Source organism: Salvelinus sp. IW2-2015, linkage group LG3, assembly GCF_002910315.2.
Source record: "Salvelinus sp. IW2-2015 linkage group LG3, ASM291031v2, whole genome shotgun sequence".
Classification (NCBI taxonomy): Eukaryota; Metazoa; Chordata; class Actinopteri; order Salmoniformes; family Salmonidae; genus Salvelinus; species Salvelinus sp. IW2-2015.
Genome location: NC_036840.1, coordinates 33,908,300 through 33,925,786, shown reverse-complemented (window position 1 = coordinate 33,925,786; position 17,487 = coordinate 33,908,300). Strand labels below are relative to the sequence as shown.

At 42.6% G+C, this 17,487-nt stretch overlaps 1 protein-coding gene across 4 annotated transcripts in view; it reads right to left on the bottom strand.

Moving 5' to 3' along the window:
* LOC111955272 (echinoderm microtubule-associated protein-like 3) overlaps positions 1-17,487 on the bottom strand; it is a 40,056-nt gene that overhangs the window by 7,897 nt on the left and 14,672 nt on the right. For 2 of the 4 annotated variants that reach the window (XM_023975458.2, XM_070436264.1), the window contains 8 exons: positions 8,413-8,586; positions 7,992-8,106; positions 3,810-3,851; positions 3,033-3,149; positions 2,731-2,759; positions 1,004-1,033; positions 597-717; positions 93-242 (listed from right to left, as the gene is read on the bottom strand). In XM_023975458.2, the coding sequence (XP_023831226.1) occupies positions 93-242; positions 597-717; positions 1,004-1,033; positions 2,731-2,759; positions 3,033-3,149; positions 3,810-3,851; positions 7,992-8,106; positions 8,413-8,586 (778 nt within the window). Of the gene's footprint in view, positions 1-92; positions 243-596; positions 718-1,003; positions 1,034-2,730; positions 2,760-3,032; positions 3,150-3,809; positions 3,852-4,426; positions 4,893-4,980; positions 5,022-7,991; positions 8,107-8,412; positions 8,587-17,487 lie in introns of all 4 variants that reach the window. The other 2 variants (XM_070436273.1, XM_023975465.2) reach the window with 2 other exon arrangements.

Sequence of the window (17,487 nt, the reverse complement as noted above, 5' to 3'; positions counted from 1 at the left end):
AACTTCACAATCAATTCTCACAATTGGTTTTAGTTGATTTTGTACAGTTATGTAATGATACGAGAGGTCGAGGTTGGGTCTGAGCCACTCACCAGCGGACACAGTCGGTYTGTTTGCGGTAGTGGCGCTGTGTGCGGTTGTTGATGTGGTACAACACCACCACACAGGCGATGAAGTACACCGCCTCACCCGACGACAGCAGGTACAGGTTGGCCCGGCAGTCCCGTCCTCGGTAACCGTAACTATGCGGCTCCAGTCAAGGTGACATCACTGAAGCGTCTCATTGGTTCATCAGTCTAAATCATTAATTGAGCCTAAAGCAATTTCACCCACAGCTACACKCATAATATGTGATTTATGGATGACATAACTTCCATTCACCTGAGGAGAGGATGACTTGGCTCAAGGACATTCGATAACTTAAATATGTTTCTCTGACTGATTGGCAATATGGACTTCATGGCTTTCATCCAAGAAACTTAGAACTATAGAATATCAAGCATTCTAATCAACCATGAATGGAATTTAAAAACTAAAATGCTGCTTTATCAACGCCCCACTGGTCGTGACTTGTGGGAGGGACTCAGGAAGGATACACCCAATCGAGTTCCAGTTTCTCTACAGGTGGCTCCATCCTRAGGTCCTCGTAGTTCTGGATGTTGGAGGGGACATACATGGTGATTGGTCGACCACGGATGAACATCTTGATTGATTGACCTGTCAGCCAATGAGAGAGGGAGAAAAATAAAGTAAGACAAGACAATGGATACATATTAATCTCCAATCACTACCATGGGTCAATATGAACTTTCTCAATCTTATCCTCAAATGTTTTGCTCTTTCAACAGCCTGTCTAAACTACCAAAGCTCTGGTGATGCTACAATATCTACCAATAATTCACTCCATAACAAAAAGTCAACAGTCTGTACCATTAGCCTGTATGAATCCCAAGCACCTACATTTAGTTGAATGACATAACAGTTAACACATGACGRCTCATACCTTGGGTTCCTCGTCTGGACCCGGGAGATCCTACGAGAAGAGAGAAAGAGAGGGAGAGAGACAAATAAACAAGGAACCTAGGAACACTAAATCACAGCTGATTCCAGCAGAGCAGATCATGCTTTGACATTACGGACCCTTCGGGACCAGATTCAGAGCCGGTCGAATGAGGTCTATGAGCAAACCAGAGGGGTGGTTTTCCAACACCAAGCCTGTCATCTAGATGACTGTTACTTCAATTTAAAAGGTTGGGGGAGAGGAGAATGGGTTTTACATGTTGATGGTTCTGGTTTGGGATGTTTCTGGTGGGAATCTGTCTGTCTCGCTTTGAAAAGGTTGTAAAACTAAAAAGCAGGGCTCTCTTCACAAGGGAGGGAAAGTCTGCAGTTTAACTATATAGTAATGACCTGATTTTTTTATTAGTCATTGTTGACACTATTTGGAATTTCCCCATGGGTCTARTTCATACCGCTCGTGGACCCTGTTGAAACGCATCAATGACTGCTTTTGATTGATTTAAAATGGAGTGGCATTTTCACACGATTGCCACTTCCAAGTATTGACATTCAGTTAGGATGTAGTGAGTAGGATATAGTTCAATTCAGTTATTGCTTATCTAAATGACCTGGTTACACTTTACAGCCCTCTCATGATGCAGGAGAGGCAGTTAAGAGACAACCTAACTCGTGCTGAATYCAGGCAGACCTGTCTCAGGCCAACTCAGAGAGACAGAGAAAAAGTTAATAAGTCTTGTCCTGGACAGCTCACAGAAAGAGAGAAAGAGACCAAAAAAACATTAATATTTTTGGCGTCCTTCCTTCTCCGGTAAAACATCCATCCATCATCCCGTCAGGAGTCTGGGAGCGGTGCGGCAGCACGGCTTACCACAATGGATGGCTTTCCAGGGAGCATTGGAGTACTAAACAGACTCTCCCGTGTTTAACGTCAGAAACGGCTGCCGCTCTGCCTCGTGAAAACGTGACTGTAAAAATAAACACTGGTTTTCCTGTGATCCCAGTATGATGAGGTATTTTCTGACCAGGTTTTTTTTTTCTGTATGTGGAGGGCGGAGAAATGGACAGTGATGAACTTTAAATGACCTTTAGCCCCATAGACGACTAGATGATGCAATGTCCAGTGGTCAGTCACTTGTTGTTGTAGTAGTCTCCGATACGGACTTAAGRTCTTTTGAAGGCTCACTTCATGCACCCTTTGTCTAGTAGAAACTCCTTGTCTTGTGGATCATTGATCACATTTACAGACTATTATGGGCYTATGAAACTGACTTTACGCAAACTGAATCCCCATTAGGTTCAACCTCTAAATACTTAGAGACAATATTAAATACAATAGAAGAGGGACTGTGCTCTAACTCTCTCTGGTTTTGGAACGAGTCCCATTATAAAGCTAAATCACACTCAAAGCCAACGCTCATTAAAAGCTGAAAAGTTAACTAAGCATGAGTATTGCGCTGTCTGAATACTATCTTTGACATTTTGTATGCAGTTTAGCGTCCCAAACTAAAGAAGGGGAATGAAAAGTCCAGATCTGGCCTGCAGTCAGTCAGCCAGTCATTTAAGACTACATAGAGTTTGAATAATGCATTATAGAACGTCTGAAGTAAGGGTTCCAAATTCCAGGAACTTTCAATAAATTCCCTTGTTTTCCAGAAGTCCTGGTTGCAACCCGAGTCTGGGGAGAGAGTAGTGTTGTTGGATATGTATTACCTGCTCTGGCGATAAGATCCTTGGTCCGGCTGTGAGAAAAGAAAACTGTTAGACAGACACATTATATCCAAGACTCTTTCAACCACTGGGACCAAACGTTATATTATACGGTCTTTGGGCCCAGCTCACACAATTGGGAGATGAAGACTTTTCATGGGAAAGTCATTTTATTATAGTAGAAGAAAGGGAACTCCAATYAGTGACTACTTGGTGAAATACGTCATGTTTATGCAGCCGTAGGAAAATGTGATGTGAGAATGAGTTTGAAAGACAATCTTGCTGATGGATGGGACTTCTCTCACCTCTCCAGACTGGGGGATCTGTTAAGTAGGTTGGCCGAGGATGCCGCCTTTTTGTCCAGCAGCTTCTTTGTCTTCTCCTGGGGGTCCTTCACCAGTTTCTCACTGTTCCTGCGAGCTCTGGACAATGAGTGGATAGGCAGCATAAGAGGATTTATATGCAGGGTTCCACAAACACACACGCACACACACACACACACACTGATGAACATTGAATGTGTGTTTCAACGTGTATTCTATGATGGGGCATATTTTTGCTGGAACACACACAGATTTTCCTGATAATGACTTGCCCAATAACTAGAGGAAATGGCCCTTGTCATGTGACCAATGATGTTCCAACACAATACATAATAGGAAGTGAAACASAGATGACCTCCTKCCCACTGGATACAGCCGTCAGTTCAACGTCTAGTTTTGATTTATATTTGGTTGAGTTGTCAACGATAGTGAATTCAGCGCGAAATCAATAACAAAAAAATGCACCTGTCATTGGATTTAGGTTAAAAGTTGGGTGGGGAAAAAAATCTAAAAACACCCTTACGTTGATGACTTTTTGCAAATCCAATTAGTTTTCCATGTTGATTCAACGTCATTACATTGTTTTTGGGGGTTGAAATGATGTGGAAACAATGTTGAGTCAACTAGTTTTTGCCCAGTGGGTCTCCACTGTGGCTCCTAGTGATAACACACATGCATATAGTACGTAGTAGATCAGTTTGGAACTGAATAGCCCAGTTCATATCCTTGTACATAACTTAGACACCACTGTCTTAGTACCTCTTAGTTTCCATGGTGTGGCAGGGTTGAGCTGATGGACTTCTTCATGGACAGAAACATATGCTATCAATTGGCAACAGACCTCTTGCAAGTAATAATTAGCAAACAAAACAACAAACACACAACCACATATGTGCATGCATACACACACACACGGAGGAAGCTGGAAAATGTTTTGTGTGATTATAGAGCAGCATGCAGCGAAAGAATCTCCCAAAAGAATGTCAGATGAAAAGCCCCATTGAAATATCCACATGTAGGAAATCATGCTGAATCAATCCATGCTTGAATTAAAGGACGAGGCTCAGATTTGATTATCAGGTTAGTGTACACACATTTAGCTCCTTTCAAACAAATGGAAAATAACACAGCAGCCGGATCCAGCGGGAGACACGTAAGGTATGCTCCTTGGTACTGAAGGCTTTCCATAACGCAACCTAATAGAATCAGAAAACTGGCTACCGCAAACTGATTCTTAGATTAGGGTTTTGACACTGGCGCTTTGTAGTAATAAAAGCATAGAGAATAGGAGACAGTGTCAAAAAGAGGTGATTTCCCCCAAAAACCATGCAATCAGGTAGGAATGGAGAAGAGAAGGAGAGGTGGCGACAACGCACAGGGGTTTTTTCTCGCCCTCCAGGATGGTGGAGAGAGGTCCGCTCCGGGGGCTGGCGGACAGGTCCTTAGGGGGGGCTGGGGACCCCGAGATTGGGGTCTGGGAGGCTGAGCTCAAGCTCTCCGTGGAYCCATTTGGGTCCTGGAGGTCATCTCTCTGGAGGTTCCTGATGGCGGTGGGGTGGATGGCCTCCTCTACGGAAGACGCCCAACTCAGGTCCTTCTCCTCCCCTTCCTCATCCTTCTCCTGCTCCTCCAGTTCTAGTCCCTGGATGTGGTGGAACTTGGCCCGAGCCTCCTCTGTCAGAGACATCCCCTCGGGAAGGGCATCCTCCAGGGAGAGGCTCTGGACAGGCCTGGTGAGAGCAAGGGGGACCCTGTCTAGCTCCTGCATCAGAGGAGTGAGGTCTGTCTGGGTAGCCCGATCATACGTTGGGGTCTTATGTATGAGGCCCGGGGATGTAGAGTCTGTCTCTTATACACATCTGGGTAGCCCGATCATACGTTGGGGTCTTATGTATGAGGCCCGGGGATGTAGAGTTAGAGCCTTTCTCACCATTAGAGCCATTCTCACCTTCAGTGCTGTTTAGTACTTGGCTAAATACACACACAGTATAGAGTTGAGATTAATAGAGAGAGAATACAAACAAACATCATACAGGATACTATTAATTTACTCAGCTCTAATAACAAGACTTTCCTAAACAAGTTAAATGCTGTGAGTGAGTGAGAYGACTCACTGGACAGTTTATTAAGTACACCACACTGTTCACGAAAATGAATCGCTCCTACAGACAGTGAGTCACGTGGTCGTGGARTGCTATATAACGCAGGCAGACCGACGCCGACGCATTCAGTTCCTGTTCGACAGGTTCTGTTCGGCAAAACGAGTGACCGYAGCYACTTTGAGCGTTGTATGATCYRCGGTGCCAGGCARGCCAGATCCAGTATSTCAGAAATGACTGGGCTTTTCATGCACAACKGTGTCTAGAGTTTACCGAGAATGGTGCAAAAAACTAAAAACATCCAGTCAGCGGCAGTCCTGTGGGCGAAAGCAGCTTGTTCACYAGAGAGGTCGAATGAGAATGGCAAGAATGGTGCAAGCTAACAGGTGGGCCAGAAACAGACATAACAGTGCAGTACAACAGTGTTGTGCAGAAAGGCACCTCAGAACACATAACTCGTTGGTCCTGCTCACGGATGGGCTATTAACAGCAGACGACCACACCYGGTTCCACTCCTATCAGCTAAAAACAAGAAGAAGTGGCWCCAGTGGGCACACAATCACCAAAACTGGACAATTGAGGAGTGGAAAAACATTGCCTGGTCCAACCAATCCCGATTCCTGTTGCGTCATGCTGATGGCACAGTCAGGATTTGGCTTAAGTAGCATGAGTCTATGGAACCATCCTGCATGGTGTCAACGGTACAGGTTGGTGGTGTACTGGTGTGGGGAATTTTCTCCTGGCACACGTTTGGTCCCTTGATACCATTTGAGCAAKAAATGTTTCCGACATCTTGTTGAATCCATGCCACAAAGAATTCAGGCTGTTCTGGAGGCAACTAGATGAATGAACCTAATAAACTGGCCAGTGTGTATATACAGAATAAAACTACATAAAATTTGTATAGCGCTTTTCATTATACAGTTATATCTCAAAGCTCTACAGAGGAAAAACATTTTAATGTTATACAATAAAAACAACATACATTTTGAATCAAGGCAGGTAAAATATCAATAGTGGGCTAGGTGCTAAATACATTTTAGATTGGGACTAGGAAAAAGAGTCTATGAATGTTACACATAAATATACACACCTACCTACAGTTGAAGTCGGAAATGTACATACACTTAGGTTGGAGTCATTAAAAATCATTTTTCAACCACTCCACAAATTTCTTGTTAACAAACTATAGTTTTGGCAAGGCAGTTAAGACATCTACTTTGTGCATGACACAAGTAATTTTTCCAACAATTGTTTACAGACAAATTATTTCACTGTATCACAATTCCAGTTGGTCAAAAGTTTACATACACTAAGTTGACTGTGCCTTTAAACAGCTTGGAAAATTCCAGAAAATGATGTCATGGCTTTAGAAGCTTCTGATAGGTTAACTGACGTCATTTGAGTCAATTGGAGGTGTACCTGTGGATGTATTTCAAGGCCTACTCAGTGCCTCTTTGCTTGACATCACGGGAAAATCAAAAGAAATCAGCCAAGACGTCGGATTTTTTTTTGTAGAGCTCCACAAGTCTGGTTCATCCTTGGGAGCAATTTCCAAATGCCTGAAGGTACCATGTTCATCTGTACAAACAATAGTATGCAAGTATAAACACCATGGGCCCACGCAGCCATTATAACGTTCAGGAAGGAGACGCGTTCTGTCTCCTAGAGACGAACGTACTTTGGTGCGAAAAGTGCAAATCAAATCACAGAACAGCAAAGGACCTTGTGAAGATGCTGGAGGAAATAGGTACAGAAGTATCTATATCCACAGTAAACCGAGCCCTATATCGACATAACCTGAAAGGCCGCTCAGCAAGGAAGAAGCCACTGCTCCAAAATCGCCATAAAAAAAGCCAGACTACGGTTTGCAACTGCACATGGGGACAAAGACCGTACTTTTTGGAGAAATGTCCTCTGGTCTGATGAAACAAAAATAAAATTGTTTGGCCATAATGACCATCGTTATGTTTGGAGGAAAAAGGGGGAGGCTTGCAAACCGAAGAACYCCATCCCAACCGTGAAGCACGGGGATGGCAGCATCATGTTGTGGGGGTGCTTTGCTGCAGGAGTGACTGGTGCACATCACAAAATAGATGGCTTCATGAAGAAGGAAAGGTATGTGGATATATTGAAGCAACATCTCAAGACATCAGTCAGGAAGTTAAAGCTTGGTCACAAATGGGTCTTCCAAATGGACAATGACCCCAAGCATACTTCCAAAGTTGTGGCAAAATGGCTTAAGGACAACAAAGCCAAGGTATTGGAGTGGCCATGACAAAGCCCTGACCTCAATCCTATGGAAAATTTGTGGGTAGAACTGAAAAAGCGTGTGCGAGCAAGGAGGCCTACAAATCTTGTCAGGAGGAATGGGCCAAAATTCACCCAACTTATTGTGGGAAGCTTGTGGAAGGCTACCCGAAACGTTTGACCCAAGTTAAACAATTTAAAGGCAATGCTACCAAATACTAATTGAGTGGATGTAAACTTCTGACCCACTGGGAATGTGATGAAAGAAATAAAAGCTGAAATAAATCATTCTCTCTACTATTGTTCTGACATTTCACATTCTTAAAATAAAGTTGTGATCCTAACTAATTTTTACTTGGATTAAATGTCAGGAATTGTGAAAAACTGAGTTTAAATGTATTTGGCTAAGGTGTATGTAAACTTCCGACTTCAACTGTAACATTCTGGTCATGAAGTCCAAAGACTGTCAAACTATGCCTTATTTCCACACATTGATCATGTTTGAGCCATATCTCCATATATGGCTCTGGACAAACATGCCAGCCAACCCATTCCATGCCCACAGTCCCTCTGCACTGGCCTGGCACAGTACCTGGTGGCAGGGTGGCGGGGGCTGTCCAGGGCTGAGCTGGAGGACAGTTTACMGGAGCTGGAGAAACCGTCAGAGCAGTAAACCTGGTTCAGGACACGGGAGGCTGCAGGGTTTACTGAGGACACACACACACAAAAAATGGACACAATCACACACATTTAGTMCAAGGATGGAATTTTCATAGAAGCACAAGACACGGGTAGGATAATGTATRGGTTACAGCTTATTGCTTGTGTACTGTAGTTAATCATCTACAACCCTTTTCACACTACTGAGCCGAGCTGCACTTTACCGGCCTGGTTAAACATTCAAGATATTTGCTGGAACCGTGCGGTGAAGAAAATATCCAAGCCAGCACCGTACGGTTCGGGCACAATAATGTTAAAAGAGTACAACTGTGGTCTGKTGGTTGGCCATCCACCTGCGATGATCTGCTGTTTAAGCAGGGGGATCAACTGGTCGTGGAGGCGGAGCCTGCGTAGRGCGTCGGCCAGTGATGACTTCAGCAGCGTGATCTCATCTTCCTGCGACTGCAGACGCCCCTCCATCATGGACACACGGTCTGGGTACTCAGCGCTGCTGCCGGACACGTCATCTGTGCAGACGGACCATGACAACAAATCAGGAGGCAGTATGGAACCACATGCTGTCAGATAATTTGTGGATATTGGGGAAAATAAGGACAACCAATGGTAGTCTATATCCAACTCAATGCTGTCACTCCATTGGCAGATAGGATTGTCCTCTAGACAAATMAAATATAGAAGTGAAGTACTACTATCAATACCAATGCATAGGTTGGATACAACTATAAAATGCAAGATGGGAAAACTTAAAAAGATGCAAGCAGTAAGACATGACCCTGGTGTTGTAAATACTGCTAACAGCCCACAAATATTCCTCAAAAGAGACAGGAAGACTTCCATTCTGCATGAAGATGAGCCTCCTGCAACGACTGACTATAAAGCCAACATTAATGGCCTCATCCAGCACTGTCTACAACTTAAAGGATGGGATGACACTTCATGAGTTGAGAGAAACATATTTATTTACTCTACTTGAACATCATGGTACTCTGACACTGCTAATTTACTGAACTAAGTCCTTTTCCATCACAAAAAGAAGGCAGGAGACTGTTACCACCATTAGTAAAATAAGGCAGAGACTGTACACATTAGTAAAAGAGGCAGGAGACTGTTACCACCATTAGTAAAAGAAGGCAGAACTGTTACCACCATTAGTAAAAGAAGGCAGGAGACTGTTACCACATTAGTAAAAGAAGCAGGAGACTGTTACCACCATTAGTAAAAGAAGGCAGGAGACTGTTACCACCATTAGTAAAAGAAGGCAGGAGACTGTTACACCATTAGTAAAGAAGGCAGGAGATGTTACCACCATTAGTAAAAGAAGGCAGGAGACTGTTACCACCATTAGTAAAAGAAGGCAGGAGACTGTTACCACCATTAGTAAAAGAAGGCAGGAGACTTTTACCACCATTAGGAGGAAAGAAGTTAAAGCATATGTTTCTGGTTTTCTCAACCTTTTGCAATTTCCAGCAGCTTCGCAAAAAAAGGAGTGGAATGTTCTAATTGTTTATCATCAGGTTGTGTTTAGGGAACAGGGTTTTGCTAAAATGATTGTTAAGTGTCCGCAGACCTACTTTCTCTAAAGTGTTGGGACTGCCTATTCCATGATGATTCTAAACATGTCTACGTTTCCTGCTAATTTCCTGAGACATTGCAGTAGGAAGACTTGTTAATAATTAGGTGGTGTTTAACAAAAGGATTTGAGTCTGTTAGGATATTAATAAGTCGCCACAGACTTACAWTTTATCTATATGTGTGTACGTTTTGGGATTGGGTCTATTCGATCATGTGTGTTTACATTTCCAACAAAATCCCTCAGATTTGAAAGCGAAGAAGACAGCATTCCTGTATGTCGCAATGTCATGTGAACAATGATCAGACCCTGAGCCAACTGCAGCTTGTTTATAGTGCGGGCTACACTAAGTTCAGCGTTGTTTGACCACATTTGCTATATTTTAGTGTGTTTAAAGTTTCAGGTTTTATTAGTCTTATGCATGGGGTACGCAACAAAATGCTTCCTTCCTTCTCGACAATGCAACAACAAAAATTAAGAATAAAAATGAAGAACACTAACAAAGTAAATGGCTCAGTAGAATATAATAAGTAAGGGATAATTAACGAGAGGCTGTGTGTTCTCTGGAAAATAACAAACGACGTGGATGGTGGGTTCCACGACGCGCTATTCCACGTCTTTCGTTATTTTCCAGAGAACGCATAGAGCCCCGAGTTGATGATCCATTTTACACCATGGCTATAAATTTAGAACATTTACCACTGGAAATGTTTTCATTTGCAGGTAGAAATGTGTTAAACATCCACTGAGGTAGCGGGCAAATTTACTAGAGAAGGGACAGTAGTTGCCTTGAAAACCAAACAAACAGACTTGCTAGTTTAGATAACCATCAGTCCTAGCTTGCTATAAAATCTAATTTCAATAATACCAATAATGTTATCAATTCGACTTTTGCTTTCAAACATAGTCCATTCTTACATATTCTATTACCATTGAATTATACCGTGCGTTATAGGGAAATAATGCACGCTCTAGAATAACCTTCAAGCCAATCAGAAACTAGAATTTAACAACYCCACAGTATAAATATGTCAAATCTGTCTGGGCCAGGGAAAATGTAAATTGTCTGATTGATTAAGAACCTGCAAGGAAAGAAGCTTTCTGATCAGGTCTAAATAGATTGTTCTAGTGATAATGAATTCCTCYCGCTTCGTATTTAAAGCCATATCAAATTTCTTGGTTGTAAAATAGTTTATTTTTAGGACATTACARTTACTGTTAGATTAATACATGACTACTAGAAGTGGGTATTATACTTAGCGTTAGCGATCTAGCTAATGTGRTTTGAGTTTTCACTTCCTCATGTGGTGAATAAGCCCCAAAATAAATTAGCCTATGATATTAGTGCACATAAAGATGTAGACAAATTCTCTATTGAAAAAAAAAATATATATATATATATATAAAACCCCTTATTGTCAATTCACAATTCATGACAATCAATAGATTAGGTTGCACATCAAAATATCTTGAACCGTCCATTCCTGCTTGGGCATGTTAGATGAAACAACATCTTTTGGATAGCCTACCATCTCAGTAGTCTATTACACAGTCGAAAGCACTGTGAATGACTTTATAAAAGGTGAATGATATTGCATGATGCTGCGGAAGAAAATTGGTGCGACCAAATCCTGGGGTGGTGCGACCAAATCCTGGGGTGGTGCCATTGACAATTTTTTTGGTAACCTGCTGCAAAGGGATGTGTTCTTCTACCAATTTGGCTGTTGGGAACAAAATCATGCGATAAGATGTCATGCAGAAAAATATGTTGAAAGGACAAGGTTATGTATGTTTGTGCACATAGAAATCAGTGATGTACAGTGCCTTCGGAAAGTATTTAGACCCCTTGACTTTTTCCACATTTTGTTACGTTACAGCCTTATTCTAAAATGGATTAAATACAAATCCTCAGCAATCTACACACAATACCCCATAATGACAAAGCGAAAACAGGTTTTGGGAAATTTTATCTAATGTATTAAAAATATATAACATAAATACCTTATTTACATAAGTATTCAGAACCTTTGCCATGAGACTCTAAATTGAGCTGAGGTGCATCCTGTTTCCATTGATCATCCTTGAGATGTTTCTACAACTTGGAGTCCATCTGTGGTAAATTCAATTGATTGCACATGATTTGGAAATGCACACACCTGTCTATATAAAGGTCCCACAGTTGACAGTGCATGTCAGAGCAAAAAGCAAGCCATGAGGTTGAAGGAATTGTCCGTAGAGCTTCGAGACAGTATTATGTCGAGGCACAGATCTGGGGAAGGGTACCAAAACATTTCTACAACATTGAATGTCCCCAAGAACACAGTGGCCTCCATCATTCTTAAATAGAAGAAATTTGGAACCACCAAGGCTCTTCCTAGAGCTGGCTGCCCTGCCAAACTGAGCAATCGGGGGAGAATGGCCTTGGTCAGAGAGGTGACCAAGAACCCGATGGTCACTCTGACAAAGCTCCAGAGTTCCTCTGTGGAAATGGGAGAAACTTCCATTTCGACAATCATCGACAATCATCTCTGCAGCACTCCACCAACCTGGCCATAATGGTAGAGTGGCCAGACGGAAGTCACTCCTCACTAAAAGGCACATGACAGCACGCTTGGAGTTAGCCAAAAGGCACCAAAAGACTCTCAGACCATGAGAAACAAAATTTTCTGGTCTGATGAAACCAAGATTGAACTCTTTGGCCTGAATGCCAAGCATCACGTCTGGAGGAAACAGGGCACCATCCCTACGGTGAAGCATGGTGGTGGGAGCATCATGCTGTGGYAAAGTTTTTCAGCAGCAGGGACTGGTAGACTAGTCAGGATCGAGGCAAAGATGAAACTGTTTTCTGCCCCTCCCAAAATTTAGAATTTGTAGATAATTGGCACACTTTCTGGGACTCACCCACAAACAGGACCAAGCCTGGCCTGCTGAAGAGTGATGGACTCCATCCTAGCTGAAGGGGTGCTCTCTTCTTATCTGCGAACATAGACAGGGCTCAAATTCGCCTWGCTCCACAATGAGATAGGGTGCAGGCAGCAGGCTGTTAGCCAGCCTGCCAGCTTAGTGGAGTCTGCCACTAGCACAGTCAGTGTAGTCAGCTCAGCTATCCCCATTGAGACTGTCTGTGCCTTGATCTAGGTTGGGCAACACTAAACATGGCAGTGTTCGCCTTAGCAATCTCACTGGAATAAAGACCTCCTTCATTCCTGTCATTATTGAAAGAGATTGTGATATCTCACATCTCAAAATAGAGCTACTTAATGTTAGATCCCTCACTTCCAAGGCAGTTATAGTCAATGAACTAATCACTGATCATWATCTTGATGTGATTGGCCTAACTGAAACATGGCTTAAGCCTGATGATTTTACTGTGTTAAACGAGGCCTCTCCTCCTGGTTACACTAGTGACCATATCCCCTGCACATCCCGCAAAGGTGGAGGTGTTGCTAACATTTACGAAAGCACATTTAAATTCACAAAAACAACTGTTTTCTGTTGAGCTTCTTGTCATGAAATCTATGCAGCCTACTCAATCACTTTTTATAGCTACTGTTTACAGGCCTCCTGGGCCGTATACAGCGTTCCTCCATGAATTCTTATAGGATCTTGTAGTCATGGCAGATAATATTCAAATTTTTGGTGACTTTAATATTCACATGGAAAAGTCCACAGACCCACTCAAAAAGGTTTTCGGAGCCATCATCGGGTTTTGTCCAACATGTCTCCGGACCTACTCACTGCCACAGTCATACTCTGTGGCAGTGTCCCGTGGAATAAATGTTGTGGATCTTAATGTTTTTCCTCATAATCCTGGACTATCGGCRCACCATTTCATTACGTTTGCAATCACAACAACTAATCTGCTCAGACCCCAACCAAGGATCATCAGAAGCCGTGCTATAAATTCTCAGACAACCCAAAGATTCCTAGATGCCCTTCCAGACTCCCTCCACCTACCCAAGGACGTCAGAGTACAAAAATCAGCTAACCACCTAACTGAGGAACTCAATTTAACCTTGCGTAATACCTAGATGCAGTCGCACCCCTAAAAAACAAAAAAACATTTGTCATAAGAAACTATCACCCTGGTATACAGAAAATACCCGAGCCCTGAGCAAGCTTCCAGAAAATTGGACGTAAATAGCGCTACACCAACTGGAAGTCTTCTGATTGGCTTGGAAAGACAGAACCGTGCAGTATCGAAGAGCTCTCACTGCTGCTCGATCACCCAATTTTTCCAACCTAATTGAGGAGAATAAGAACAATCCAAATGTATTTTTGATACAGTTGCAAAGCTAATGTGCATTCCCCAAGAGAGGATGGCTTTCCTTCAGCAGTGATAAATTCATGAACTTCTTTGACGAAAGATCATGATCATTAGAAAGCAAATTCGGACTCCTCAATTAAATCTGTGTATTTCTCCAAAGCTCAGTTTTCCTGAGTCTGAACAACACTGCCAGGACCTAGGATCAAGGGAGACACTAAGTTTTTTAATACTATATCACGACACATTGATGAAAATAGTCATGGCCTTTAAACTTCAGCTGCATACTGGACCTATTCCAACTAAACTACTGAAAGAGTGCTTCCTGTGCTTGGCCTCCTATGTTGAACATATAAACAGTCTCTATCCACGGATGTGTTACAAACTCACTAAAAGTGGCAGTAATAAGCTCTCTGAAAAAGCCAAACCGTGATCAGCAACTATATTTAAAAAATAATAATAGGCCTATATGAATCGCCCATTCCTCTAAAAAAAAAAAATGAAAAAGCTGTTGCGCAGCAACTCACTGTTTCCTGAAGACAACAACATGTATACGAAATGCTTCAGTCTGTTTTTTAGACCCCATCATAGCATTGAGATGGCACTTGTGAAGGTGAAAATTACCTTTTAATGGCATCAGAACCGAGGCTCTGCATCTTTTTTGATACACATCGATCACCATTCTTTTGGAGAGATTGGAAACCCAAATTGGTCAAACATGGACAAGTTCTGGCCTGGTTTACATCTTATCTGTCAGAAAGATATCAGTTGGTCTCTGTAAATGGTTTTGTCCTCTGACAAATCAACTGTACATTTCGGTGTTACTCAAGACTCTGTTTTAGGTCCACAATTGTTTTCACTATATATTTTACCTCTTGGGGATGTCATTCAGAACACAATGTCAACCTTCACTGCTATGTGGACGACACACAGCTGTACATTTCGATGAAACATGGTGAAGACCAAAACTGCCCTCCTGGAAAACCTGGTTTCAGACATAAGGAAGTGGATGGCAGCAAACGTTCTATTTTAAACTCGGACAAAACAGAGATGCTAGTTCTAGGTCCCAAGAAACAAGAGATCTTCTGTTGAATCTGACAATTAATCTTGATGGTTGTAAAGTCGTCTCAAATAAAAACTGAAGGACCTCAGCGTTACTCTGGACCCTGATCTCTCTTTTGACGAACATATCAAGACTGTGTCAAGGCAGCTTTTTTCCATCTACGTAACATTGCAAAATCAGGAACTTTCTGTCCAAAATGTGCTTTTGTCACTTCTAGATTAGACTACTGCACTGCTCTACAGTCGTGGCCAAAAGTTGAGAATGACACAATATACAATTTTCACAAAGTCTGCTGCCTCAGTTTGTATGATGGATATTTTGCATATACTCCAGAATGTTATGAAGAGTGATCAGATGAATTGCAATTAATTGCAAAGTCCCTCTTTGCATGCAAATGAACTGAATCCCCCAAAACATTTCCACTGCATTTCAGCCTGCCACAAAAGGACAGCTGACATCATGTCAGTGATTCTCTCGTTAACACAGGTGTGAGTGTTGACGAGGACAAGGCTGGAGATCACTCTGTCATGCTGATTGAGTTCGAATAACAGACTGGAAAGCTTCAAAAGGAAGGCGGTGCTTGGAATCATTGTTCTTCCTCTGTCAACCAGGGTTACCTAAAAAGGAAACACGTGCCATCATCATTGCTTTGCAAAAAGGGCTTCACAGGCAAGGATATTGCAGCCAGTAAGATTGCACCTAAATCAACCATTTAATCGGATCATCAAGAACTTCAAGGAGAGCGGTTCAATTGCTGTGAAGAAGGCTTCAGGGCGCCAAGAAAGTCCAGCAAGGCGCAGGACCTCTCCTAAAGTTGATTCAGCTGCGGGATCGGGGCACCACCAGTAGAGCTTGCTCAGGAATGGCAAGCAGGCAGGTGTGAGTGCATCTGCATGCATCTGCCTAAGGCAAAAGTGATAACTAAGTGGCTCGGGGAAAAAACATCGATATTTTGGGTCCATGGCCAGGAAATCCCAGACCTTAATCCATTGAGAACTTGTGGTCATACCTGAAGATGCGGGTGGACAAACAAAAATCCACAATTCTGACAAACTCCAAGCATTGATTATTGCAAGAATGAGCTGCCATCAGTCAGGATGTGGCCAGAAGTTAATTGACAGCATGCCAGGGCGGATTGCAGAGGTCTTGTAAAGAAGGGTCAACACTGCAAATATTGACTCTTTGCATCAACTTCATGTAATTGTCAATAAAAGCCTTTGACACGTATGAAATGCTTGTAATTATACTTCAGTATTCCATAGTAACATCTTCCAAAAATATTTAAAGACACTGAAGCAGCAAATTTGATTTGTTATTCCAAATATTTGTGTCATTCCTAAAACTTTTGGCCATGACTGTACTTTCTGGCTACCCGGATAAAGCACTAAATAAACTTCAGTTAGTGCTAAACACTGCTACTAGAATCTTGACGAGAACCAAAATATTTGATCACATTACTCCAGTGCTAGCCTCTCTACACTGGCTTCCTCTTAAGGCTAGGGTTGATTTCAAGGTTTTACTGCTAACCTACAAAGCTTTACATGGGCTTGCTCCTACCTATCTTTCCGATTTGGTCCTGCCGTACATACCTACACGTACGCTACGGTCACAAGACGCAGGCCTCCTTAATGTCCCTAGAATTTCTAAGCAAACAGCTGGAGGCAGGGCTTTCTCCTATAAAGATCCATTTTTATGGAATGGTCTGCCTATCCATGTGAGACCAGTCTTGACCTTTAAGTCTTTATAAGACTTTACTGAAGACCTCTTCAGTAGATCCTATGATTGAGTGTAGTCTGGCCCAGGAGTGTGAAGGTGAATGGAAAAGCACGGGAGCAACAAACCGCCCTTGCTGTCTCTGCCTGACCGGTTCCCCTCTCTCCACTGGGATTCTCTGCCTCAAACCGTATTACGCACTGGCTTACTGGTGCTCTTCCATGACGTCCCTAGGAGGGTTGCGTCACTAGAGTGGGTTGAGTCACTGACGTGGTCTTCCTGTCCGGGTTGGTGCCCCCCCCCTGGGAGATCTTCGTGGGCTATACTTGCCCTTGTCTCAGGATAGTAAGTTGGTGGTTGAAGATATCCCTTTAGTGGTGTGGGGACTGTGCTTTGGCATAGTGGGTGGGGTTATATCCTGCCTGTTTGGCCCTGCCCGGGGGTATCGTCGGACGGGGCAACAGTGTCTCCCGACCCCACCTGTCTCAGCCTCCAGTATTTATGCTGTAATAATTTGTGTCGAGGGCTATGGTCAGTCTGTTATATCTGGAGTAAACGGTCGGCATCTTAAATTCATGTAATATTTTTTTTAACTGAAGATCAAAATACTACTCATCATTACAGCCCAAGCGGTAAAGCTTCATTATGACACCAATTTCACTTTGTACACATACAGATAAAACTTATGGAGTCCTTAAAAGAGGCCTGGGTAAGGCTGATGTTATAATAATATGCAAACTTTTGATAAAGATTATTCTAAATTATGCTTTTAGAATGTACAAATATTTGTCAACAAC